The 26,120-nt window shown below is 32.9% G+C and overlaps 2 protein-coding genes across 2 annotated transcripts; both read left to right on the forward strand.

Moving 5' to 3' along the window:
- Nucleotides 1–632: 632 nt before the first annotated feature.
- LOC110024374 (DNA-directed RNA polymerase 1B, mitochondrial-like) lies at nt 633–19,446 on the forward strand. Its single transcript, XM_020724300.1, has 19 exons — nt 633–1,724; nt 4,970–5,182; nt 5,281–5,411; nt 5,810–5,879; nt 5,968–6,026; nt 7,168–7,285; nt 8,085–8,198; nt 8,722–8,853; nt 9,186–9,602; nt 9,837–9,887; nt 12,087–12,157; nt 12,901–12,985; nt 14,042–14,194; nt 14,306–14,380; nt 14,606–14,695; nt 15,653–15,700; nt 15,890–16,004; nt 17,916–18,019; nt 19,042–19,446. Exons 1-19 carry the CDS (start codon nt 801–803, stop codon nt 19,150–19,152), a joined length of 3,081 nt encoding a protein of 1,026 aa, XP_020579959.1. The 5' UTR covers nt 633–800; the 3' UTR covers nt 19,153–19,446.
- A 2,444-nt stretch (nt 19,447–21,890) lies between these two features.
- On the forward strand, nt 21,891–23,074 carry LOC110024385. The gene has a single exon (XM_020724318.1). The coding sequence runs from the start codon at nt 21,990–21,992 to the stop codon at nt 22,956–22,958; it is 969 nt and encodes a 322-aa protein (XP_020579977.1). The 5' UTR covers nt 21,891–21,989; the 3' UTR covers nt 22,959–23,074.
- The last annotated feature ends 3,046 nt before the right edge of the window (nt 23,075–26,120 follow it).

Below are 26,120 nucleotides of genomic sequence, written 5' to 3' on the forward strand. Positions count from 1 at the left end.
CGCAATCCCCCATAATAACCTATAAATAACATCTAAATAGAAACTGTGGAAGTTATTAGGGTAATAAGTTTAATACCTCAATAATCTCTCAATAATCACGCAAAGATAATAACATACTTATCTACTATCACAACTGAAAAATAAATAAATAATCAACAAGTGTAAACAATGATAGCAAACTTAATTTTATATGTAAATCTCAGAAGTGACTCTTGAGTTAAAATGGCAAACACAAATTAGTCTCAAAAATTAGGTGGAACCAATGAATATTCGATGATTAAAGGAGTTCAAGATTTAAATTTCACATTTTTAATATTTAACTTGATGTATGTTAAATTTATAATTAAATTCGATTAAAATATGCTAAAAAAACACCCCCATGATATTTGCAAAAATTTGTCCACAATATGCACGCAATTTTGCGTGTGTACAAACTCCGCAATACCCCATAATAACTTATAAATAACATGTAAATAGAACCTGTGAAAGTTATTAGGGTCATAAGTTATTGGATTTAATACCTCAATAATCTCTCAATAATGACCCAAAAAGAAAATTATTGTGGGATTATTAAGCACTCAACTCTACATACTTATTAAGGGAAATATTTCCCCATTCTCCATTTTGACACCGGTCATTAACAAACATTTGAGAAAAACAGTAGGGTTTAAGGCGGGTTTTGCCATATCGAAGCTCGGCCACGAAGGCGGCGTTGGGACTCCTTATCTCTTTCCGTCTGATGAGCCCTCTCGATCTCCATTTCCTCTCTCGCTCCATCGTTTCTTCTTGCGACGACTTTGATGAGTAGCTGCGCCACCCTCATCCAACCCAAACTCCACTCTCTCGATTCGTCTCAGGTTCTGTTAACTCCCCATTGCCTACCTCCATCTTCTCCACATAGAAGGGATATGTGGGGAACCTTATTCCTGCGAGTTTCCCGTCCCTGTTCTTCCTTCTCCTTGTCTTCCGTTTGCACCCCCATCACCAATTTCGTCAAAGATAGCTTCTTTTTGAAGAAAGCTTCGATTTTGGATTCGAGAACGCCTTTTAATGAAGGTTACGGCATGTTCTCTTCATTGGATCTCTGTAACCAGAGATCTCGTCGAAGAATTCTCTCTGTCGCGAGGTTCAAGGGGTTTGCCAGCGTTGCTGAAGCAGTTGAAGCTATTTCATCAACTGATGTCGATGAAGAAATCTCCTCAATTGAGGAAATTCATGGGTTTTTGGAAGAGATTAGTTTTAGAGAAGAAGCCATTGATACTTCTGAGGGGTGTTTAAGGAAGATGGAACACCATAAGCGACGGAAGCTGAAACAGCAGCACGCGAGGAGGGTAATTCCCGGCATGGGTGCCGGAAAGTACCACATTCTCCGGCGAAAGCAGATAAAGATAGAGACGGAAGCATGGGCTCAAGCGGCGCAGGAATACAAAGAGCTCGTGATGGACATGTGTGAGAAGAAGCTCGCCCCTAATCTCCCTTATATGAAATCTTTGATTTTGGGATGGTTTGAGCCTTTTAGGGATCAGATTGTTGCAGAGCAGGAGCTGTGTAAGGATCCCAAGTGCAAGGCTTCACATGCGCCTTACTTCAATGAGCTTCCTTCGGATATGATGGCGGTCATCACCATGCATAAATTGATGGGTTTGTTGATGACAGCAAGTGGAGATGGAAGCGTTCGGGTTGTTCAAGCCTCTTGTCAGATTGGTGATGCCATTGAGCAAGAGGTGTGAGATATTTTTTTAAGATTATATTTGTTTGGCTCATCCTTGTTTTGTTGGTTTGAGTTAGTAATGTGCTGACTGAGTTATGGTTATGTTCAGTAATTATTCATGGCGGTTTTACTTTTAGAAAGCTTTAATTACAAAAATTTTCATTTTTGTGGCGTGCAAGCATTGGAAAACACATTACTGTAAGTGCACTCCATAACTTTTTCAATGAGTTTGAAGATTATCATATTTTCAGGACCCTTTTGGATCAGCTTTCAATCAAACCTAGTTGGTATTTTTGTTCAAGTATAATGCAACTTGTGAATGCACTTATGTGATGCTCTATCACATGTAGTAAATTTTGATTTTGTTATTTGCAAAGTTAATCATATAAAAATAAATCTCATTATCTGTTAAACCAATTTGTTTTAATGTGGCTGTATGCACTGCTTAGTTTCTTATATGTGAACAACGGTTCAATTTTGCTTCTTGCCTCCAAATGTGTATATAAGACTGGCTATGGATCATAATTAAATTAGGAGGATATTCGTGGTTTGTGCATGGACTATTCTTTGTATGCTCTCTGGGATGCTTCTTATGAAATAGAAGTTTGTGCGAATAAGAGATTTTACAAAGGGACATTCTACTCTACTTCTAGGGTTCATTATTTGATATTGTTAGTTTTGAATATTAGGCATTGAGTTTTGATGGAAATGTTGAATAAAATTGTTATTAATCTATATAAACATCCCGGCTAGATTTACTTTCTTATTATTTGTTATGGATTTATTGAAAATAAAGGGAAATTTGACTTTACATTTCTCATAATATTCATACTTGGAGAAACATGACCATTTTCTTTTTTTTTTTTTTTGGAGAAATATGGCTGAATGTTAGTTTTCAATTGAAGTAGGAGTTGAAAGCCTTGTGGAACACTTGCGCTGCTTTTTATCATAAGAACTCCTCTATTGTTCCTCTTTCCAATATCTTTGTACTCGATGATCTTTGAGCATGTGTCAGACTGACATAAAGTTTCATGACCGTAGTCTCTATATTCCTTATGTGTTCAAATTAATAATTTTATACACTTAATTATCTATATATGAATATATTTTTCATACTTTAATTTCCAAAACATATAATGATGTTAGAAATTATAATACAGAGCTCGAACCATCTTTAAAGCAGTTTCAAATTATTATCATACTATGATTGAACCACTTTTAAACCATGATTGAACTGGTCCATTTTTAAACCATGATCAAAGTATCATAGTATATGATCAACGTTCCTCAAATCATGATTGAACTATCATCGAACATCGCTCAAACTTTCATACAAGACATGATTAATGCTTGGATATGGTTCACACAAGGTTCAATTATGGTTCGAGAATAATTCAAAGATGGTTTGATCAATGTTTAAAGATGATTTGATCATGAATCAAGGATTATTCATTTTGTTTTACCCTCATTATTTCTTTTAAGATTGATTTATTTAAATTATTTTTTTATATATATGCATATATGCTATAATCATACCTTTAAAGAGTTGGGAGTGTGATTCAGAAAGTGGTTAGAAAGTTTTAGACCGATTATCTCGTTGTTAAGGCTGAGAGATCCCACTTTAGTAAGTTCCTTAATTTTCCTAAACTATAGTTCTCTAGCACCTTAATTCGTCAATTGTTATCGAGGACGGTTGATGATGATGAAATTACTTCATCTTGTTCAACATTAGATGCAATAATACAAAATATTACTCTGTTGTGTTTGCTCTAATCAACGGGCTATGTTTGGAGAATACCCACATGAGGAGGAATACAATGGGATGAGCAAGAGTAGGTTGTGTGATAGCTTTCTATTGAGTCCTAGTTGTTGGATTACAATTTAAGATTCCCTATTTTTTTCATTTTTTATTTTTATTTTTTTAATTTTGAACACGTATTTCCCTAATTATGGTTATGAAGATTGACGGTCCTGACAAAGTTTATAATTGTTCTATTGGGTATTGAGACATTATTTGTCAGTTTGGTGAGTGTAAGCCTCAAGTTATTTTGAGACTTAAGTCTTAAAATCAACAAAACAAGAATTATTGTACTAAGCTTGAAACATGTAGTAAGAAGTAACTTATTAATACTCTAACTTTAATAGATTAAAATCTAACATATTAATATCCAAACATTAATTCATAAAATAAGAAGAGCTATAGAAACGTTAAAGTAGGACATAATAATATAATAATTCAATATAAGTTAGATATAATTAATCTCTCTCTTACTCCTGCTTTTATTTATCAAACTATAAACATAAAGCCACTAATGTAGAATTCTAAATTTAGAAAATTTATATCACTTTTATCGTTTAAAGGACCATTATTAGAATCAACATAAAGATTTATTTTCTCCTACATATCAATCTTAATTATATACATGTTCTCTAATTTTTTTCTCATCATAAACTGAATTATTTTTATTTTATTTAATCAATACTAATTACTAAAATTTTTTATTAAATTTTAAATCATTGAATCCATTGATAATTACAACTTAAATTACATCCTCAACAATGTATTATATAATTAAGAAATATTTATTAAAATTATTTTATTTATATTTATTAAAAGGAAGACTATATATTGAATTGTGTATATCTCACCAAAATCGAGGTCAAATACATTTTGTGGCGAGCATCAACATTATGTTTGCCTTGAGCTGTTGTAAACCTCATTGCAAATTTTTCAAAAAAAACTTTTAGACGGGTCTCAAGGCGAGTTTCATATTGCGAAATTTCAAACCATGGGGCATATTGGACTTAGACCTTTAGAAATATCCAAAGCATTGTGCATGATAGGAAATTTTTTTCTTTTTTAGAAGTTTGAACAAAGTTAAGCATGCTATTCTCGCAAAAAACTTTCTTTTCCTCCCATTTGTTGTGCTTTCAAAATCTAAAATGTTTCATTCTTTACTATTGTGTGATCATCATTGAAATCATGACGACATCTCTTTGCTGATATATAGTTTTATGATTTTAATCAATACAACAAATAATCACTAGTTCCTTACTATTTAGTCTCAAAAAATATCCAGCAAATTATTTATTTTTGCATTTTCTTTCGTTTTTGTAAAATGTTATTTTTGATTTGAACATTCTAATCCCAAATTCTAATTTTTTTTTTTTTTGGGTGGTAAATTTGCAACTCCTACAATCTGGCTACGCTGTGGACCGCCTTACCTTAACTTTTTCAGCTTTAATTTGTTCAAACAGGCTAGAATTTACAGATTTTTGGAAAAAACAAAGAAGCAAAATGTCAATAATAAGAGAGGTCAATATGATGATGACGATCCTGTAGCTAGAGAGGAACAACGCTTGAGGAAAAAGGTCGAAGATTTGATGAAGAAACAAAAGCTTCCCCAATTAAGGAGTTTAGTTAAAGGGAAGGATAAAAATAGGCCTTGGGGTCAGGATGCTCAGGCTAAGGTTCTCTTTCTTCTGCCCTTTTCATTTTTAGAAAGAGGTTTTTTTATTTATTCTTACTTTTGCTGTGAGGCATTCATTTTTATATTCTGTGAACTTAGGTTGGGAGCCGTTTGATTGAACTATTAATTGAAACAGCTTACATACAACCCCCCGTTAATCAGCATATTGACGGTCCGCCTGATATCCGCCCTGCATTTAGACATTTACTCAAGACTTTGATAAAGGAAACGTGAGAAAATGATCTTTTTTTTGGGGTATATTTACATACATACCATTTAATTCCTCTGTATTTACATATCTAACATCTAAAGTTACTTTTTTATATGAAAAGGTATATTTTACTTTTTATAAGATAAAATAGTGGTATTTTTTTATATGATATGGAAGATTTGGGGCTTTATGAATGTAGAAAGTAAAATTTAGTTGTCTAGTGGTATTTTTTTATATGATATGGAAGATTTGGGACTTTATGAATGTAGAAAGTAAAATTTAGTTGTCGGATGTGTAAATACATAAGATTGGGTGGTATGTATGTAAATGCCTTTTTTTTTTTGTATCTTCAGTTTAATGTGGGTTTTCATTTGCTAGTCATTTCACTTTGGTACGCTGCAATTGATTCGTGAGCAGGAAGAAATCTAGCAGGAGATACGGGGTTATCGAATGTGATCCGCTTGTTCGTCAAGGGCTAGAGAGAACAGTAAGATTTAAAATCGTAAATTTATTTTTCGTATTGTAATATCTCTTTAATTATATGCTTATTTACTTTTTTTGGGTGATTTTTGAAGGCTAGGCACATGGTCATTCCCTACATGCCTATGTTGATACCTCCTGTGAATTGGACAGGGTATGATCCAAATTTCCAAGAATGACCTGCTATTTTCAACGTACAAATCGACATCTTCATTTTTTTAAAGGAAGATTTACATACAAACCACTTGATTCATATGCTTTTACATACTTAACCTTTTCACTTTAATTTTTACATATGTATGCCACCTTACATATGCATGAAAATGTGTACTTTACATTTTGTAAGTTAAAAAGGTGGTATTTTTGACGTGTTGTGAAAATGGGAGTGGCGTAAATGCAAAATGTAGATTTTAGGTGTTAGATATGTAAATACGTAGGAGTTGAGTGGTGTCTATGTAAATGCCCCTTTTGTAAAAACTTTATGAAAATGTCAAGGTACAAATAAGCATCACATCCTAGTCATCATCATCATTATCTTCACGATGATTTTCTTTTATCACAACTATGTGGGCTCAACTGTTTGAACCTTCCTGTGAATTAATTTCTATCTAGTGCAGTATTATAAATCTTTTTGCAAAAATAGCCGCATAGTTGTCTTTTTTTTTTCTTTTATGCCTGCAACATAAATATTTAGGGGCATTTACATACATAATACACAATTCTTTTGTATTTACATATCTCACATCCAAACTTCCATATTTATACACATAAAAAACAGCACTGTTATTGCCTTTTAAAAGTGAAATACATCTTTTTTTTTTGCATAGGTTTAAAGCAACAAAGTGCTATGTGTGTAAATATGGAATTTTAGGTGTGAGATATGTAAATACATAAGAATTGTATGCTAGGTCTGTAAATTTTCCTAATTTTTATTTGTTCGTTCAATACTCTCCATTGCACACAGCCAAACTAAAGTCTTTTTTTTACAACTTCATTTTCAATTGATGCTTCACAGATGGTCTCCATAACTCTATTGTTTCATGTGCTTTTTCGCACTCTTTCAATACATTCATTACAACAACATCACTTATTCTTGGTTACAATCTTGAAAGAACTTATAATTTTTTCTGCTTGGTATATGTGTAAATGTGCCCTGTTTTTATTTTTTGCAATTTGATTTGCACAAATATGAGTCACTTAGCATCATTTCTAGCTAATTATGCTGTCATTGGACATGGTTTGATTTGTATTTTTAATGTTCCCGGATATTTTTTATGTGTTTAAACTTGTGGCAGGTATGATAAAGGAGGACACTTATTTTTACCATCTCACGTAATGCGAATTCATGGCGCAAAAAAACAGCGCGAGGCAATAAAAAGGGTGCCAAAAAATCAATTGCAACCAGTTTTTGAGGTTTTATCGATTTCTTATTCAATCTTTGTTTTCTTCATGTTAAGCTGAATTAAACAAGGGAAATTTACAAACATACAATTCTTATGTATTTTGATATCTACACCTAAAGTTTGATATCTACACTTATAACACTTTGGTGTCATAAATTTATGATGAAAATGTGGATCTCATTTTTAAAAAGTTAATAATTGTGGTATTTTTGTTGTGTTGTTAAAGATTTGAGTGTTATGAAAGCGAATATGAAAGTTTATTCGTTAGATATGTAAATACATAAGAGTTATGTGGTATGTATGCAAATGCCTCATTAAACAACTAATCATATTTCCAGGGGAACTATTTCAAAATTAAGTTTGCTTTTGTTAGTAGTTGTATGCTCTTTGGTTGAAATATCTGTTATATGTCTTGGTTTCCTTGTCTCAGCATTTGTTTTGAACGTCTCTACTTAGTTTAGAAAAGACATCTCCATGGATCTAAACCTTGTAAAAGAAATGAAATGGCTGGATTTATCTATGATATTGGCTCTTTTTTTTTAATGAAGTGTCAAAATAGTCCCCTGAATATTTACAGAAGTTGATTAATATCTGAGAATCTATAAAAATGTCAAATTAGTTCGTAGGACTATTTTAGTCCCTATTAGAAGATTTTGGGAGACTCTGTGACTAAAATAGACCCCTACAAAGTGTCATGGGACTATTTTAAAAAAATTTCTCCTTCTCTTTTTGTGAGTTTACTCATTAGAGATCGCATGTTCCCGAAGAACAATTATAACCAATTATATTGCATGACTTTACTTCTCCAGGCACTCAATACGCTTGGGGAAACCAAATGGAGGGTTAACAAAAGGGTTCTTGGTATTGTAGATAGAATATGGTCAAGTGGTGGGCGTCTTGCAGAATTGGTTGACCGTGACGATGTGAGTAGCTTCACGCGCTCCTTACTCTAACATTTGATTTTTTATTCTTTGGTTAGTAGATTATTCACAATTCTTATGTATTTACATATCTCTCACCTAAACTTTCAGACTCACATACATATTACTTTGGTGTTTTAACCTATGCAAGAAAATGTGTATTTATCTTTTAAAAAGTAGTAATAGTGCTATTTTTTTATGTGATATTAAAGATTGAGTGCTATATGTAAATATGAAAGTATAGGTGTGTGAAATGTAAATACACAAGAATTATGTGCTGTGTATGGAAATGCCCCCTTTTTCTTATAGTAATAGTGCTATTTTTTATGTGATATTAAAGAGTGAGTGCTATATGTAAATATGGAAGTATAGGTGTGAGAAATGTAAATACTTAAGAATTATGTGCTGTGTATGGAAATGCCCCTTTTTTTTTAACTTGTTTGTTGGCCAAAGTATATTACCATTTGAGCCAGCCTCTCTCTTTTTTTGTCTATTTTATTTTATTTTATTTACATTTATGATGTAGATTCCACTTCCAGAGAAACCTGCAACTGAAGATGAGAACGTGATTAGAAAGTGGAGGTGGAAATTAAGAGCTGCAAAAAAAGAAAATAGTGAGAAACATTCCCAGCGGTGTGATGTGGAACTTAAACTGGCTGTAAGAAATTTTACTTCAATAGCTAAAATTCTTTGGGTACCTGCACAGCACGCTATTCTTGTGTATTTACATATCTCACACCTAAATTTTAATATTTGCACATATAGATCTCAAATCTTTACTATCACATCAGAAACAACACTATTACCACTTTTTTAAAATGAAATATACCTTTTCATGCATAGGTTTAAAGCACCAAAATGATGTGTATGTAAATATGAAAGTTTAGATGTGAGATATGTAAATAGATAAGACTTGAGTGCAACATAAGTACATTTTCCATTTTGATGATGCCATAGTTCTTGTTGAACTGAATTTTCTTTATGGAGCAGGTAGCTCGTAAAATGAAAGATGAGGAAGGTTTCTATTACCCACATAACCTTGATTTTAGGGGTCGTGCATATCCGATGCACGCGTATCTGAATCATCTTGGTTCGGATTTATGTAGAGGAGTGTTAGAATTTGCCGAGGGGCGTCCGTTAGGAAAATCAGGCTTGCGCTGGTTGAAGATTCATTTGGCGAATCTATATGGAAATGGTGTTGACAAAAAGTCGTATGATGGTCGAATTTCGTTCACGGAGAATCATTTGAGCGAGATATTTGATTCGGCAGATAGGCCGCTTGAAGGCGAGCGGTGGTGGTTGAAGGCGGAGGATCCATTTCAGTGCTTGGCAGTTTGTATAAACTTGGCGGAAGCATTAAGAAGCTCGTCACCAGAAACTACGATTTCTCATTTGCCTGTGCATCAGGTCTCATGTTTTTCTTTCTCGTCTAGATGCATATCACTCAATTCCTATATATTTACATATCTAACATCCAAACTATGCTTTTCACTGTGATTATTTGCTTTGCTTCCAATACTGTCGTCTGATTATTTGGCTTTAATTTGGTATTAACAAAAAAATTTTAGATAATTTAATTAGTATATTTGTCATACTAAACTTTTCTCATGCAGCTTAAACTTTTTCTCCTTTTTTTTTCAGGATGGCTCTTGTAATGGTCTTCAACATTATGCGGCACTTGGAAGAGACAAGGTAAACTTCGTGCAATTTTGTCTTAATGTTTATTCTTTTCAATTGGATTACTTTAGGGACTGGTTTTAAACCCATGTCTTTTTGCTTTAGTTATGAATGTGCTTACTGGACATATACATGATGATGTACGTTGGTGTATGAGTGTATGTTTTTCGCTGATGATATCTTTCTTGTGGATAAAACTAGAGGAGTTCAAGAAAAACTTGAAGTATGAAGGTCTATATTGGAGTCTAAAGGCCTTTGTTTGAGTAGATCTGAAACTGAATACATGGAATGTAATTTTAGTAGTAGTAACTCTAGTGGCAGATTTGTAACTATGGGTGATTAAAGATGTGAACATTTTAGATATCTCGGATCTCTTGTTTAAAGTGATAATGATATGAATGGGGATGTTATTAATAGAATTTAGGTTGTTGGTTGAACTGGAGGAATGCATCAGACCTATTTTGTGATAGAAAAGTACCGCTTAAACTTAGGGTCTATTTGGGGCAGCTACAGCTGTTGAAGAAGAAGAAGCTGTGGCTATTGCAATTTTTTTTTTAAAAAAAATCAGACAGTTGCTTTCTAGTAATCACCAAAGGTATCCAGATATGGTGGGAAAACGCAGTTTTCAACTATAGCTTTTGAGAGTGCAGGCAAAACTGACAAGAAAAATTGCAGTGTGACACCACACCGCTACCGCACTACCGCCCCAAACAAACCCCTAAAGGAAATTTTTATAAGATAGTTGTGACGCCTGCAATGCTTTATAATGCAGAATGTCAGCCTTTCAAAGAGAATCATATCAAAGTTAAGTGTTGCTGAGATGAGAGTGCTTAGGTGGATGAGCGGCTTGACACTTAACGACAAAATTCATAATTATTTTTAGGTGGATGAGCGGCTTGACACTTAAAGACAAAATTCATAATTATTTGTGAAACGGTTTGTGTAGCTCCACTTGCAGACAAGATTAGAGAGAGTTGTCTTTGATGATTTGGTCACAGTAAACGGCGACCATCTGATGAACCAGTTAGGAGATTAGATGTTTTAGATTCAACTTTTGTTAAAAAAGATAGAGATAAACTGAAAAATAGTTGGGCATCTTGTTAAAAAAATGATCTTAATCTATTAGAATTAATGGAAAAATGACACTCAATAGGACACAATGGAGAAAAAGGATTCATGTAGCTGACCCCACTTAGTGAGATAAAGGCTTATTGTTGTTGTTGTTTATTCTTTTCTTCTCGGGGATTTGATATTGTCTGGACACCATAAGCAAAGTGCAATCGTGTTGCTATGTAAATAAAAAAATTATATCATTATGCACTGTAACTAGCATAGCATCGAGTTGCAAAGTTGATCTAATACTGGTCTTTTCATTATTTGTTCATGATTTGGTGATCTGTTTAATTGTTATCATTTAATCCTTTGAGATTTAAATTTTTTGATTCACACTCTGCACTTTTTTTTAGTGTTTTATGTTACAAAAATCTAGGCACACGTTTTAGCCCTTATTACTTGTTGAGGATGGGGTAGGCTTCGGAGTATGATAAGATTTCTTACTCTCTTTTGATATTTGAAATAGTGTATCAGTTGTGTTATTTGATGCAAGGAGCTTTGACACCGATCCAAGCTTCCTAGATGGTGTGGAATAACATGAAAAATGGTTGGTAAGTTGTACGATGAGAAAAGAGGGATGGAAGATGATGACTGAGAAATCGAGGTCTCGGCAGCTTGACAACAAACTGGAACAAGAAAACAATTGATCAGCTGTAGAGTCGGTGATGAAGGAGGCTTTCAGACGTTCTAGAGAGATCACCACCTTGATCCAATTAGGTTACAGGCACACCGCCTGAGAAGAATCAAATGATGCAACACTTCAATACAGAAAACTGGGGAAAAGTCTCCAAATAACCTTAACCAAAAACCCAAAAAATCCCCTCAACTAGGTTCCACATAATATATTTATACCGGTACCTAAATTAAATCCTAAGAAGAAATAAAATAGTGAATAAGGTCTCACAAGACCCGTAGCATCAAGATAAATGATATTATTTTTCTTATTAAATTGAGACGGGGTCTCTTCTAATTTAGTTTTAGTTTTTAGTGATTCACTTATGTTAGCATTTGCATATTTTCTTATCTCTTTCTATTAGTTTCTTCTACTTAGCTTCGAGTGATATGCCGACGTAATATCTATCTTTTCTTCTAATTTTGCAGTTGGGAGCTGCGGCGGTAAACTTGGTTGCGGGTGAAAAGCCATCTGATGTTTACTCTAGCATAGCTGCAAGGTGAGCTCTTTTAATAGTTGCAATACTTTGTTTTGTTTGTGGTAGCGGTGATGAAATTTGTTGAATTGATGAGGAGATTTTCTAAAGCCTTCTGTTTTGGTAAGCATTTATTTTTAAGCCTCATTGCTATCATCATTTGTTGACATGGTAAGCATTTATTTTTAAGCCTCATTGCTATCATTTTGTTGACAAATATTTTTATAATATTTCAAATCTGGAGTATTTACATGCATAGCACACATTCTTATATATTTACGTATCTAACACGTTTTACTTTCATATTGACATGCATGCCACTGGAATCTTGAACATCACATAAAAATACCACTATTATTAACTTCTTAAAAGTGAAATACATCTTTTCATGCATAAGTTTATAAACACGGAGTGTTATAAATGTAAATATCATTTTTTATTTGTTAGATATATGCAAATACATGAGAAGGTAAGGGGATAAATGAAAGGTTGTTTTAGCTAGAAATTGAGTTGCAAGACTAGCGCAAATTAGAATTTAGTTCTCATGTAGCACACTTGATGGGCATTAACTATTGTTATTTTGATGAAGGTATATCTGCAAAATTTATGAAACTCAAAATTTAAAGTCTCCTAGAGAAGGAACTGTAATTGTTATTTGTTGTCTTTTCATGAGAGAAAAAATGTTTTTTATTTCATTAGCTATTTTTTTCTTCATTTCCTTATTTTTATGTTAAGCATGACATAATCTTGTTATAACTGTTGAGCAGAGTTTTAGAAATCATGCAAAAGGATGCCAAAAAAGATAGTGCTACCGACCCAAACGTGGCTCGTGCTCGACTTCTAATTGGTCATGTATGATCTTATGAACTTTTTCCGTTTTCCATTTTTGCGAAGGCTTTGCTAATTTTTTTTTTGCATTTTTTTGTTGGGGCAATTATAGCATTTTGTGAAGGCTTTGCTATTTTTTTTTTTTTTTTGCATTTTTTTGTTGGGGCAATTACATAAAGGACCACCCGAAACTTGCTATTTAGTAATCAACCACTCTCTTTCATCCATTTTTGAAATTTACTCAAATATCAAAACTCATGGTAAAACCAACCCATATTTTTCATTTTTATCAAATTCTCAATAGTTTTGATTATGACACACGTAAATACATCGGTTCCACAGTTCAAAAAAATCACATGGATGGTTAATTTGTAAATATCAATGTTTCAGGTCGTCTGTATGTAATTATTCCTTTTTCGGATAATTTAGTGGATGGTGATAGTGCTTTTATTCCATGTCATGGTAGATTAACTTGATTTTTTTTTATTTATATTTTAACTCATGAATACTTTTGCATTGTATTATTATGAAACATAATACTAATTCTATTTTAAGATGTAAACTTTTAGTTTAGGTATCTATATGCATAAGTCACAATATGAGAGAAAGTTCTCTTCAAAATCTCAAAATAATAAGGAGCCATATCCTGAATTTATTTTTTTCAGTTAAACCCAACAAAATAATCAAATTACATCCATCCTATTATTTTTAACATCCACTCTAGTTTTGTGCAATATAATCTTTTATTGCAATCTTTGCATAATTAAATACTAAGGAAAGAAAATATTACCTTCTTAACCAAACTTTCGTAGCAACACACAATTATGTTGTATTTACATATCTCACGTCTAAACTTTCATATTTACATATATAGCACCTATGGATGAAAATGTGGGTTTCACTTTCAAAAAGTGATAATAGTTCTATTTTTGATGTGATATCAAATATTTGAATGTTATGTGTGTAAATATGAAAGTTTAGGTGTGAGATATATAAATGCATAAGAATTGTATGCTTATTTATGTAAATGCCCCTAAATTATTGTTCTTTTGGTAATCAAGGTTTGTTTATATGAATTAGGTGGACCGCAAATTGGTGAAACAAACAGTTATGACTTCCGTTTACGGTGTCACCTACATCGGCGCACGCGAGCAAATAAAGAAAAGGTTAAAGGAACGAAACGCCATCCCGGATGATTCCGAGCTATTTAATGCTTCCTGCTATGCTGCAAGGGTAATAAACAACAATTTTATTTCATTCAAATTTGCAACATTTGAGCTCAAATATTAGTATGTGCAATTTGATGGGATGTTTATGATGGACTAATCTTTAGTATTTGAATAGGTTACGTTGACCGCGCTCGGGGAGATGTTTGAAGCTGCCCGAAGCATCATGAACTGGCTTGGTGAATGCGCGAAGGTTTGTTTATTTAGAAAAAAAATGTCAAAATGGTTCATGAATTACTTATATTGGGTTATTTACATGCATACAGCTCAATTTTTGCTTATTTACATATCTGACACCTGCCTATATTCTCTTAGAAATTCAAATTAAGTAAAATATCATCTTATCTTTCTTCTCCTTGCCTCCAAATTATTTTATTTTTCGCGGTTATTAACATATGACTCTGCATGTTCATAACAGTTGATTGCCTTGGAAAATGAACCGGTGAGGTGGACGACGCCTCTCGGCCTTCCTGTCGTTCAGCCATATAATAAGTTAGGAAGGCATCTAGTAAGTCTCTCTCTCTCTATCTCTTCAAGTTAGGAAGGCATCTAGTAAGTCTCTCTCTCTCTCTATCTCTTCTCTCTCTATCTCTTCTCTCTCTCTCTCATCTACTCCCTTTCTCTCTCTCTTTCATACACACACTATCATTGTGCTCGTTATCATTGTGCTCATACACATAGCATAATGATTGAAAATAAAATGAAGAATTTCAAGGGGCCAGGTTCGAGCGGTCACTCGAAAACACACTATCATTATTACACAAGTCCACACAACATGTGCACATAAAAAATGCGAAGAAAGATTTGCACACATGCTACTCAGTTTCCATGTATTTACTTTTTTAGCATCTAAAGTTCAAATTTTACATATATGCCTTCATACCTATGCATGAAAAGGTGTATTTCACCATTTTTTTTAGATTAAATAGTCTTACTTTTGGTGTGATGTGGAAGATTTGGGTGGCATAACTGTAAAAAAATAAAATTTATGTGTTAGATATGTAAATACATAGGAATTGGGGGGTATTATTGTAAATGCCCCTAATGCAAAAGAACTCAGTTTTAACCATGACCGAACTTATGAACATGGCCAATTTGGGCATCATTCTTGCTTTTCACCCTCAACGGAATTTTCGCAGAGTAAAATGATAGGAAGATTTGCATATATACCACTCAATTCCTACACACTTACATATCTAGCACCTAAACTTCATTTTTTTACATACACACCACCTTGCCCATGCATGAAAAAGGTGTATTTCACTTTTCGAAGTTAAATAGATGGTATTTTTGATGTGTTATGAAGGATATTGGTGGTATATATGTAAAAAACAAAGTTTAGGCGTTGGATATGCAAATACATAGGAATTGGTGGGGGGTATGCATGTAAATGCGCCTAAAATAAGCTAACAATCATTCCTTCTTAAATTATAACTGCTTTGGTTGATTTTTTCCTGCAGGTCAGAACTTCTCTTCAAGTCAAGTGTTATCTCTCCAACGAGAGACCGACATGGTAATTAGTTGATTTTCATCTTTATTTTTGGAAGATTTACATACATACCCCTTAATTCCTATGTATTTACTTGTATCTAATACCAAAACTTCAATCTTTACATATATGCCATCTCACTTATGCATGAAAGAATATATTTTACTTTTTAAAGAAATCTCAACTTTGTCATGCATTTATACTTTCATTTAGGTAATGGCGAAACGTCAACGGACAGCTTTTCCGCCAAACTTCATTCACTCCCTGGATGGATCCCATATGATGATGACTGCTGTGGCCTGTAGAAACGCTGGATTGAATTTTGCAGGTAAAATACTGGGAAGATTTACATATATACCACTGAATTCTTATGTATTCACATATCTAACCCCTAAACTTTAATTTTTTACATATATGCCATGACGGGGGCGGGGAGGGGACCCCGGACCGGTTTGGTCCACGTGGGGGGAGGGTCAGTCGGCCCTCTTTCTCTAGAGTTCGGGTTGCCACCCAATCCTAATAGCGACGATGGTATTTAGTTTATTTGCTTTTAAATATGTCGTCGTTTATTGTATTAAGGGTCTATTTCATTCATCTGAGTTTTGTGAGGACATTTGTGCCCTTCGTGGCTCCTGGATGGGAACGAGTTTGTATCCACGACATTGGGTTGTGGCAGTTGTATCTCTCCTCCGTTGTTGTTGGTGACGTCCAGGGAATCCTTCCTTCGACAATCATTCGAGTGATAATTTTTATATCCCGATCAGTTGTGAGAGTAGAAAACTCTTGCATCTTGTACTCGGCCCTCTTTCTCTAGAGTTCGGGTTGCCACCCAGTCCTAATAGCGGCGATGGTATTTAGTTTGTTTTCTTTTATTAGATTTATGTACTTTGTTGATTATAAATATGTCGTCGTTTATTGTATTAGGGGTCTATTTCATTCATCTGAGTTTTGTGAGGGCATTTGTGCCCTTCGTGGCTCCCGGATGGGAACGAGTTTGTATCCACGACGTTGGGTTGTGGCAGTTGTATCTCTCCTCCGTTGTTGTTGGTGACGTCCAGGGCATCCTTCCTTCGACAATCATTTGGGTGATAATTTTTATATCCGGATTAGTTGTGAGAGTAGAAAACTCTTGCATCTTGTATTTTTTATTTTATTAGTGCATCCCGTCTTTGTTTTGGCTGTTTTATTTTCCCGTCTCGGATTGCTTTCTTGGTTGTTCTTGTTGAATCTTCTCCAATCCTCTTTCTCCGGTATCATTTGGTATCAGAGCTACTCTAACCCTAAATTCATTTGAGGGTTACCAAAATTCTCCAAACCTTCTACTCAAAACCCTAATTACCGTCTGATTTAAAAAAATCAGTGACAATAAATATCTTTTCTACACTCTAAATCGTCTCATATATCCTATTTCATCTCCTAAAACTAAACCGTAGTCGTTCCTCCGAGGAGACAAGTGTCGAAAGTTGAAGCCCATCCAATCTCGGGAGGTTAAAGCAGCTCCGCTCCGTTCAACGTGCCGACCAGACGCAGGAGTCAGAAGCTTCTTCGATATATAAGGTCAAAGCTCCACCAACTCCTGTAGTTTGACGCGGGGCGGGGATGGCCCTCCCTCTAGGCTAGGGTTGTCGCCCACTCCTAATAGAAATAAGAGTATTTTCGTCTATTTATGTTCTTTTAATTAGGTTCAAGTCCTTTGTTAATTATAAATATGTGGTCAAATTTTGTATTATTGTTTTTTTTTCATTCATCTGAGTTTGTTGAGGGCTTGTGCTACTTTTGTGATTCCTGAATGGGAACCAGTCTGCTTTCACGGTCTTGGGTGTGGTGACAACTGTGTCCCTCCATTGTTGGTGGTGACATTCCGAGTCTCCTTTCTCCATCAATCATTCGAGTGGTAATTTATGTTCCCCAATCGGTTGCCAGGGCAGAAAACTCGCATCTTGTATTATTTGATTTGATCAGTGCATCTCGTCTTTGCTCTAGTTGGTTTTTGATTTTCCAATCTCCAACCTCCACCCCCTTCTCGGGTATCGTGCCACCTTACCTATGCATGAAAACTTGCTTGTATCTCACCTTTTAAAAGTTGCAATAGTGATATTTTTTATTTGATATGAAAAATTTGGATGGTATATATGTAAAAAGTAAATTTTAGGTGTTAGATATGTAAATACATAATTCTCTCTTTCTGTTCATATTTATAGCTAATTTCATCTGAGCGTAGTTAATTTTTAAATTTCAGGAGTTCATGATTCGTACTGGACTCACGCCTCCGATGTTGATGAGATGAATGTGATTCTTCGAGAGAAGTTTGTGGAGCTCTACAAGCAGCCCATTTTGGAGACTGTATGTTTATTTTGACCCCCCCTTTTTTTTTCAAACATTTTGAATTAAAAAATTTAAAACTATTCGACCGTGTTATTTCTATAGTGTGAAGTGTCAGAATAGTTCCCGATTATTTACATTGTGGTGTTGTTTTAGTCTCGAAGTTTATAGAAGTGTCAAAATAGTGCCCAAATTCTTTAAATTGGGGTTGAAATAGTCTACCTCATGAAGTACTATTATAACTCAATTTTAGAATAGTTGGGACTATATTGACACTTTTATAAACTGTCGGACTAAAAAGGCTCCATATTGATATTTGATGACTATTTTGACACTTTATACTCTATTTTTATATATTTTAATTTTAATTTTATTTTAATTTTTAAAACAAAAATAGAAGTCAAATGATACATAATCAAATGTGTTTTTTTTTTTATTAAATAAATATAGAAAACAAAAGTGATGTCAAACGAGCCCTAAATGTTTGCTATGTTTCTGGTCATAAGATCATGAGTTCAAAGCCTAGCATACGGGTGTAAACGAGTTTTAAGTTGTGCTGGAGCCGACCTCAGTTGGAGCTTGAGCTTGATTAATTAATTGAGTTCAAGCCCGAGCTCGAGATTTATTCTACGAGTTTGAGTTGGCGTACAAGCCAGCTTGATTAATATAAAATAGAGAAATAATATTAATTCAAAGTAGTATTATAATAACATGATAAATATAATGATCAGGCAGGAGATCATAAGAAATCATTTGATATAATGCAAAATAATTTTTTTTTTTAATATTTTTACTAATTTAAAGATAAAGTCTTATTATATGAGTATATTTTATATTAATTATTTTTTCAAGGAGTTGGCTCATGAGCTAATGAGTTGAGTCCGAGTTAGCTTAAGCTTGGCTTGTTAGCTCATCGAACTCAGTTCACGAGCCTCTTATTGAGTCACGAGTCGGCTTGACTCACATTTAAAAAAAATAAAAATATTAATATTAATTAAAAAAATTCCCTTGTTTATATTTTCTAATATTTGAAATATTTGCAGCTACTGGAGAGCTTTAAAAAATCTTTCCCTGCATTAACTTTTCCCTCATTGCCGGACCGCGGAGATTTCGGCCTCAAAGATGTTCTTCGTTCAACCTATTTCTTCAACTAAGGAGACACAAGACCCTAATTTCTATTCATATTTCTGATCGAAACGGCTAACAATGACTCGGTGTGTCGCGAGATACTGAGTTGACTCAGTGCTGTAAGTGAAGGCGAAAATGGTCTGCTTCGGTGAAAATGGCGGCGGACGGAGGGAGCTCATCGGCGAATATTTAAGAGCCTGGAAGTTCAGTGAAGGCCAAAGGAACCATTGGGTTCTGAAGTTTGGAAGCAGATGTAGGGATGGTTTTGATTTTTGTATGTTTTATTTACATATTTGTTTTGTTGAGGTCTACAATAATATGTAAATATTTATATTTATATGTGGAAAATTTACATAAATGCCGCTTAATTCCTTTGTATTTACATATCTAACACCTAAACTATAGTTTTTGCACGTGTGCCACCTCTTCCATGCATGAAAAAGTGAAAAATGGTAGTATTTTTTACGTGGCATGAGAGATTTGGGGATATAAATGTAAAAAAAATAAAAGTTTGTGTTAGATGTATAAATACATTAGAATTGGGTGGTATGTATGCTAATGAGCGTATTATGTACTATAGTTGTAGCATTGATTTAAAGTATCAGTAGGATTCTATTTATATATATATATTATTGATGAATAAAAGCAGCTTATTGTGCTTCAGTAGTCTTTATGTACTATAGTTGTATGCATGTAAAAACAAAAGTTTAGGTGTTGGATATATACATCAATAAGAATTGATTGACAGCACCCAGAATCTTCCTTTCTATATTCATTTAAATGAAATTGTAGCATTTGGGACTTTATCAATAACTAGGGCGGTCAAAAAAGCTCGTTGTTCACTACAATTCTTGTTTGGCTTGCCAGGGAACTCGTGTTCGATTCGTTTGCTCAAACGAGACGAACATGAACAATTTTTTTTCGTTCGATTAATTAAACAAATCAGACACGAACAGTGATGCGTTCGTTCGAGTTCGAATTGTTATTGTTCAAAATATATAAAAATTCTATTAGCCTACTCTCTTTAGAGATGTTTACAGATATATAAAAACTTGTGATCGATATCAAGGAGTAGACAATATATCTAGAAGAAATGAAATCCATCTGAATTTCATGTTAGAAGTTGAGCTCTTTGATGTTTGGGGATTAAATTTTATGAGATCATTTATTCTTTCATCTCGGAACTTATACATATTAGTTACGGTAGACTACATTTCAAAGTGGATTGAAGCACAAACTTTACCTTGTGACGCTAAAAGTGTTTCAAAATTTTTAATGAAAAACATTTTCACTAAAATTTATGATATTTTAAAATATTAAATTTTATAAATTATAATATATAATATATTAATAAATTATATTAATAATATACTAATATAAATATTGTATATTTATATAATATAAATTATATAATTAACATAATATATTATTTATATATATTAATATTAGGAATGTCAAACTGGCTCGTCTTTTTTTTAGCTCGGTTTTCGCAAACAGCTCATGTTCGGCTCGTTCGTTAAGAAACAAACACGAACAGTTATCCCACGAATAAATTCAAACACGAATTTATTTCAAACAAACTAAATTTCAAACGAACCGAACATGAACACAAGCTTTGTTCGTTCGTGTTCAGTTCGTTTACACCCCTATCAATAACTTTGGTTCTCATAATTTAATATTTTTTTAATATATTTTAAATATTTTAAGTTAAATATTGTATAATTATAAATTAATATATAAGATTAAGTATAAACTACTTACACGTAAAGTGTTAATAACTGGTTTAAAAACTTGTCCAAGTTGAGATCTAAGCTAATGATTTTTATGTAGAACACCAAGGGGCAAGATTATAATTTTTTTTTATATAATTTTCATAATATGAACATAATTAATTTTACAATCACATAGTAGATTACTTTAACTGAGCTAGACCCGATGATTTTATTCCCATTCCATAGTTTTTCTAAGTACTTTTATATTATTTGTGTTTGTTAAATCTTCGCGCAACACTAAGACATTAAAACTATAACTCTGCAGCCATGAGTTTTCCAACACAAAACTACATAAATGTGTGTGTGTGTAATTAAAGTTTTGCGGATATTATATAATACGAGTTGTTGAAGTTTAGACCTTCTATTCCTTTTGATATAGTGAATTCTTCTATACTGCATGTTTTTTTTTTCTTGATATATAGTCAAGAAATAAAATCATATATATTAAAATAAAAATAAACAAGTATATTTTCTATTAAGCCATAGAAATATGATATACATAAAATTGAAAGTATTTGCAATATAATCATAAATATGATTTACAACTGATTCTATATAAACCAAAATCTATATAAACCAGAATCATTTAAAGAAAATATATATTATGTCTATATTTTCATTATATATATATATATTTATTTATTTATTTATTTCTCTTGGAAACGAAGGTTTAGACCATTACAAATGAAGACTTTAGACTATTCAAAGTCAAGTAATATATTTATGAAAGATTTACATGCATACCACTCAATTCTTATCTATTTACATATCTAACACTAAAATTTCAATTCCTTCCGTGTATGCCACTTAGCCCATGCATGGATTTGTGCATCTCGCTTCTTAAAAGTTAATATAGTGAAACTTTAGAGTTATTTACATAAATATCATATAAATACAAAAAAACTATATGATATTTATGTAAATAACCCTATTATCACCTAAACATGACCAACTCTCCAAAAACTAATCTTCTTCTCCAAGGAAGAAAGACTTGAAGACTATTCCAAAGTCAACCAAAACCTTCACAAATAAATCCTCCAAACCAAAAACTCAATGAAAGCCAAAAAAAAAGGAGCAAAAACGAAACCCTAATGGCTACCTCCAATCCACCAAAACCCTCAAATCTTCTCAAAATCATATGGGAAGCTCTCATCTTCCTCACAAATAACTGGAAGCCTGCTCTCATCTACATCTTCTTCTACTCCACCTTCTTCCCCCTATCCTTCTTCCAATCTTCTGCAATCACTCCCATCATCACGAATCTGCAGCAAAACCTAATCTCTCTCTCAAAACTGAAGCCTCAAGACCCAGATTTCTACCAAACCCTAACAGTCATACTAACTGAGATCAGAGAGATTACAGCAAAGGAAACAGTCTTCTACGTCGCCATCTTCTTCCTCTCCACTCTTTTACTTGCTTCAACACTATGCTTTATCTGCATGGCTTATGCTGATAAGAAGCAACCAGAGTTGAAGGAACTGTTGTCTAAGTTCAGAAGAACATGGAAGGGTGCACTGATCACTCAATTCTATGTCACCATCTTCGGGCACATGAGTGTTTTTATAAGCTTTTTGTTAACATGTGGAATTGCATTATTTTCAGTGAATTTTGCAGGAGTTGCAGTGAGTTTTGTTCTTCTGATACTAGGAGTGATTTTATATCCGTATTTAGCTATGATTTGGTTGCTTAGTGTTGTGGTTTCAGTAGAAGAAGAGGAAGGAGGAGGAGGAAGAATAAATGGACTTGCTGCAATAGTGAAGGCGACAGAGATGATGAAAGGGAGGAGATTGAAAGGGATTTTGATTGCTTTTATATTGATTTTGTTGAATTTGGTTGTTTGCTTGCCTCCACTGATGCATCTCTCTTCATCTGAAAGTAAGGAAATGGTGATTTTGGGCATATTTTTTGTTGTTGGTGCAGTGGTGAAATTGTTTGAGTTGGTTGTTGTAGTTGTGTTCTACTTTGAGTGTAGGAATGGAGGAGGATTGAAGATGAATAAATTTGGGGCAGAGTATTCTAAGTTGGCTAGTGAGGATACTGTGGATTCAGAGATTCCATGAATGTGTTTTTAGGATCTTGTAGTTGTGGTTTATTTGGGGTCTTTTTTGGTTATTGTTAATGTGTTTTCGTTTTTATGGAATAGGTTGAAGAGATGAGAAATAAAGTATGTTTGTTAAGTTGTTTTATCTTTTTTTATTATGTTCTATTGATTGTTGAGATGAGAAATAAAGTATGTTTGTTAAGTTGTTTTGTCTTTTTTTATTATGTTCTATTGATTGTTGAAGTTGCTCAACTATTGATTGTTATGGTGATAATCTTATGGAATTTGTGATTTATGATAAAGACTTCTATTAGTATGAGATCACTTGAGGTTAAATTTCCTTCTTGTTGGCCCGCTCCATCCCGATTCTGGTAGGTGGCATCCATGGGCGTAACTAAACCAAGCCGCTCGTAAGCCGGTTCAGGCAAGGCTTGACTCGATAAGTGACTCGCAAATTGAGATTGATGACCTAACAAGCTAGTCCCAACTTTGTTCGTCAGCTCGTGAGCTAGTTCGTTAAAAAATAATGAATATTAATACAATCAAATTATCTTAAGTTTAGAAAATGTATTTATAAATTATCAAAGACTTTAAATTTTGGATATGTATTTTATATCAAGTAAATTTATATTATTTACCTGCTAATTATACATTCTATTTGTACTTTTATTATGACATTAGCTTGAATTAATATTATTTTCTCTCTATCATAACAAAGTAGACTAAGCCATCTTGAACTCATAAAATTAAACTCGAGCTCAAGCTCAAATTCGATTAATTAATTTAGTTCTAGCTCAAGCTGATAGTGCTAGAATTTAAGTCAACTCAATTTCAAAATGTAGAATGAAAAAAATCATTCTATAGTGGCTAGAATTCGACTCGACTTAATTTCAAAATGTAGAACGAGAAAAATCATTCAATAGTGGCTAGAATTTGACTCAACTCAATTTAAAAGTCTAGAAAGAGAAAAATCATTCTATACTTTTAATGACCTCGATATCAAATGATGGTCCGAGCAATCTTATTAATGAATACTAATTTCAAACAATAGTATATATTTTTATTTCCTATACTCATTTATAATTAATTTTACAAAAAGTTATAGCCGCCCGAAAATACTCGATGAACCAAAATAGTTGATGAAGTTTCTCAGCCAAAGTTGTGAGATTTACCATAAATGTTAGGTAGAGAGCTATTCTGGCTTTTTCCTCCTTGAGTTGATTTCCATTGCCCAAGCTCTGCCAACATCAGTCTGAAACTTCCCTGCAGATGGAGAAAAAGCACTACAAAAATATTATTGTGCTTCACAAATAACGAAAAATGGACAAATATAAACTCTATGTTGGAATAGTTATGTTAGATAATGTCTTTTGGAGCTACAAAACTATAAGAGAGACTTCATAGAAAGAAGACCGCATAGAGTTATAAGAACATACAGATATAAGAAAAAATGGGGCATTTACATGCATGCTTCCTATGTATTTATATATCTAATATTTATACTTTGCTTTTTTGCATTTGTGACACCCATAATCTCATATCACATTAAAAATACTACTATTTTAACTTTTCATAAATGTGGAATTAACCTTTACATGCATAGATAAGGTGAATATGTGAAAAAATTGAAGTTTAGGGGGGGTTAGATACATAAGAACTGAGTGAAATGTATAAAATCCTTTCAAAAAAAGAAAAAAAAAACTTACCAAAATAACACTTCAATAATAACGAATACATCACCATGCTCTCCACAAAAACATCCATTTTTTCACTCCTAACACCTTTTTAATGGTGAAATACACATTTTTCAGGCAGAGGTTTATAAAACCAAAGTGTTATGAATACAAATATGAAAAATTATGTCATGTACATAAATTCCCCTATAAATTTTAATATAAATTAATGTTATTAAATATGTTCAAAGGTTTTCTTAAGAATTATGTAGAATGTATATAAATTTTCCAATTTTACACTCGTAGCACTAAAATCTTTAATATCAGATAACAAAATACTACTATTAATAACGATTTAAAAGTGAAATACACCTATATGGAATGTCTAAGTGTTAGATATGTAAATTCTTAAGAATTATGTGTTTTGTGTGTAAATTTACCTATAAATTTTAATGTGAATTAATGTTATATAAAAAAAAAAATTAACAGCAAAGGTTGTTTGTAGAATCTGATGCTTGAGAAACCCTCCTTATCCCTCAGATAACTCTTCCTGGATGAGCTCAGGTCTCTGCTGGGAGCTACAATTTCTAATCTTAAAATCATAGTGGAGTTGAACTTCATCTAGTAGTAAGATAGAAGTCTCAAAATAGTCTCAAAATTATTTACATGAGGCTAGTTTATTCCTAAAATATCACATTTTTGCAATTTAATCCCACGACTATACAAAATTAATTCCATCATTAAAAATTGTGATACAAAATTGATTTCAATTTAGTCGAGAAAGCATTTTGGATCAATTCTGGTTGGTCAATGGACTAAAATCGCGAAATATGATACTCTAGAATTAACTTGGTCAATAAAGCCAGGGGACTACTTTAAGATTTAACATCTTGCTGTACGAAGTATGATGCTGGGGTTATCTCAGTTCTGGTTCCGATTCAGGGTTTAGAAAAATGATGACGACGAAACAAGACAACCATATTTTCATCCAATGTATTTACAAGTATAACACCTATACTTTTTACAATTATGCCTCCCAAAATTTTCATATCACATAAAAAAAATCACCATTTTGACTTTTAAAAAATAAAATACACCTTTTAATGCATGGGTAAGATGGTACGTATGTAAAAATTAAAGTTTAGGTGTCAGTATGGAAAAACCAAATAGAAATTTGTATTTCTTCCTTCTTTGAATTGATCATACAAGGTATTATATAGGAGATTAAAAAGAGAAAAATTAGGAAACTATTTAACTAATTCCCTTAATTTAAGGGATTACAAATTTATTCTAATTCCCTTAATTTAAGGGATTTACCAATTAATTCTAATTTCCTTAATTAAGGAAATTAGAATTAATTCTCACAACTTTATTTCCATCTCAGTCACATCTCGACACTCCCCCTCAAGCTGAGGAATAGATGTCTTCCATTCCCAGCTTGGATATAAGATCATGGAAACTTGAACTGTTCAGCCCCTTTGTTAGAACATCGGCTCATTGTTTTTTTA

Source organism: Phalaenopsis equestris, unplaced genomic scaffold (genome assembly GCF_001263595.1).
Source record: "Phalaenopsis equestris unplaced genomic scaffold, ASM126359v1 Scaffold000255, whole genome shotgun sequence".
NCBI lineage: Eukaryota > Viridiplantae > Streptophyta > Magnoliopsida > Asparagales > Orchidaceae > Phalaenopsis > Phalaenopsis equestris.

Coding starts and splice junctions, on each gene's coding strand:
- LOC110024374 (XM_020724300.1), top strand. CDS start 801: ATGAGTAGCTGCGCCACCCTCATCCAACCCAAACTCCACTCTCTCGAT. Junction 8,199..8,721: donor AATTGGTTGACCGTGACGAT/GTGAGTAGCTTC, acceptor TTTATGATGTAG/ATTCCACTTCCAGAGAAACC. Junction 12,158..12,900: donor TACTCTAGCATAGCTGCAAG/GTGAGCTCTTTT, acceptor ACTGTTGAGCAG/AGTTTTAGAAATCATGCAAA.
- LOC110024385 (XM_020724318.1), top strand. CDS start 21,990: ATGGCTACCTCCAATCCACCAAAACCCTCAAATCTTCTCAAAATCATA.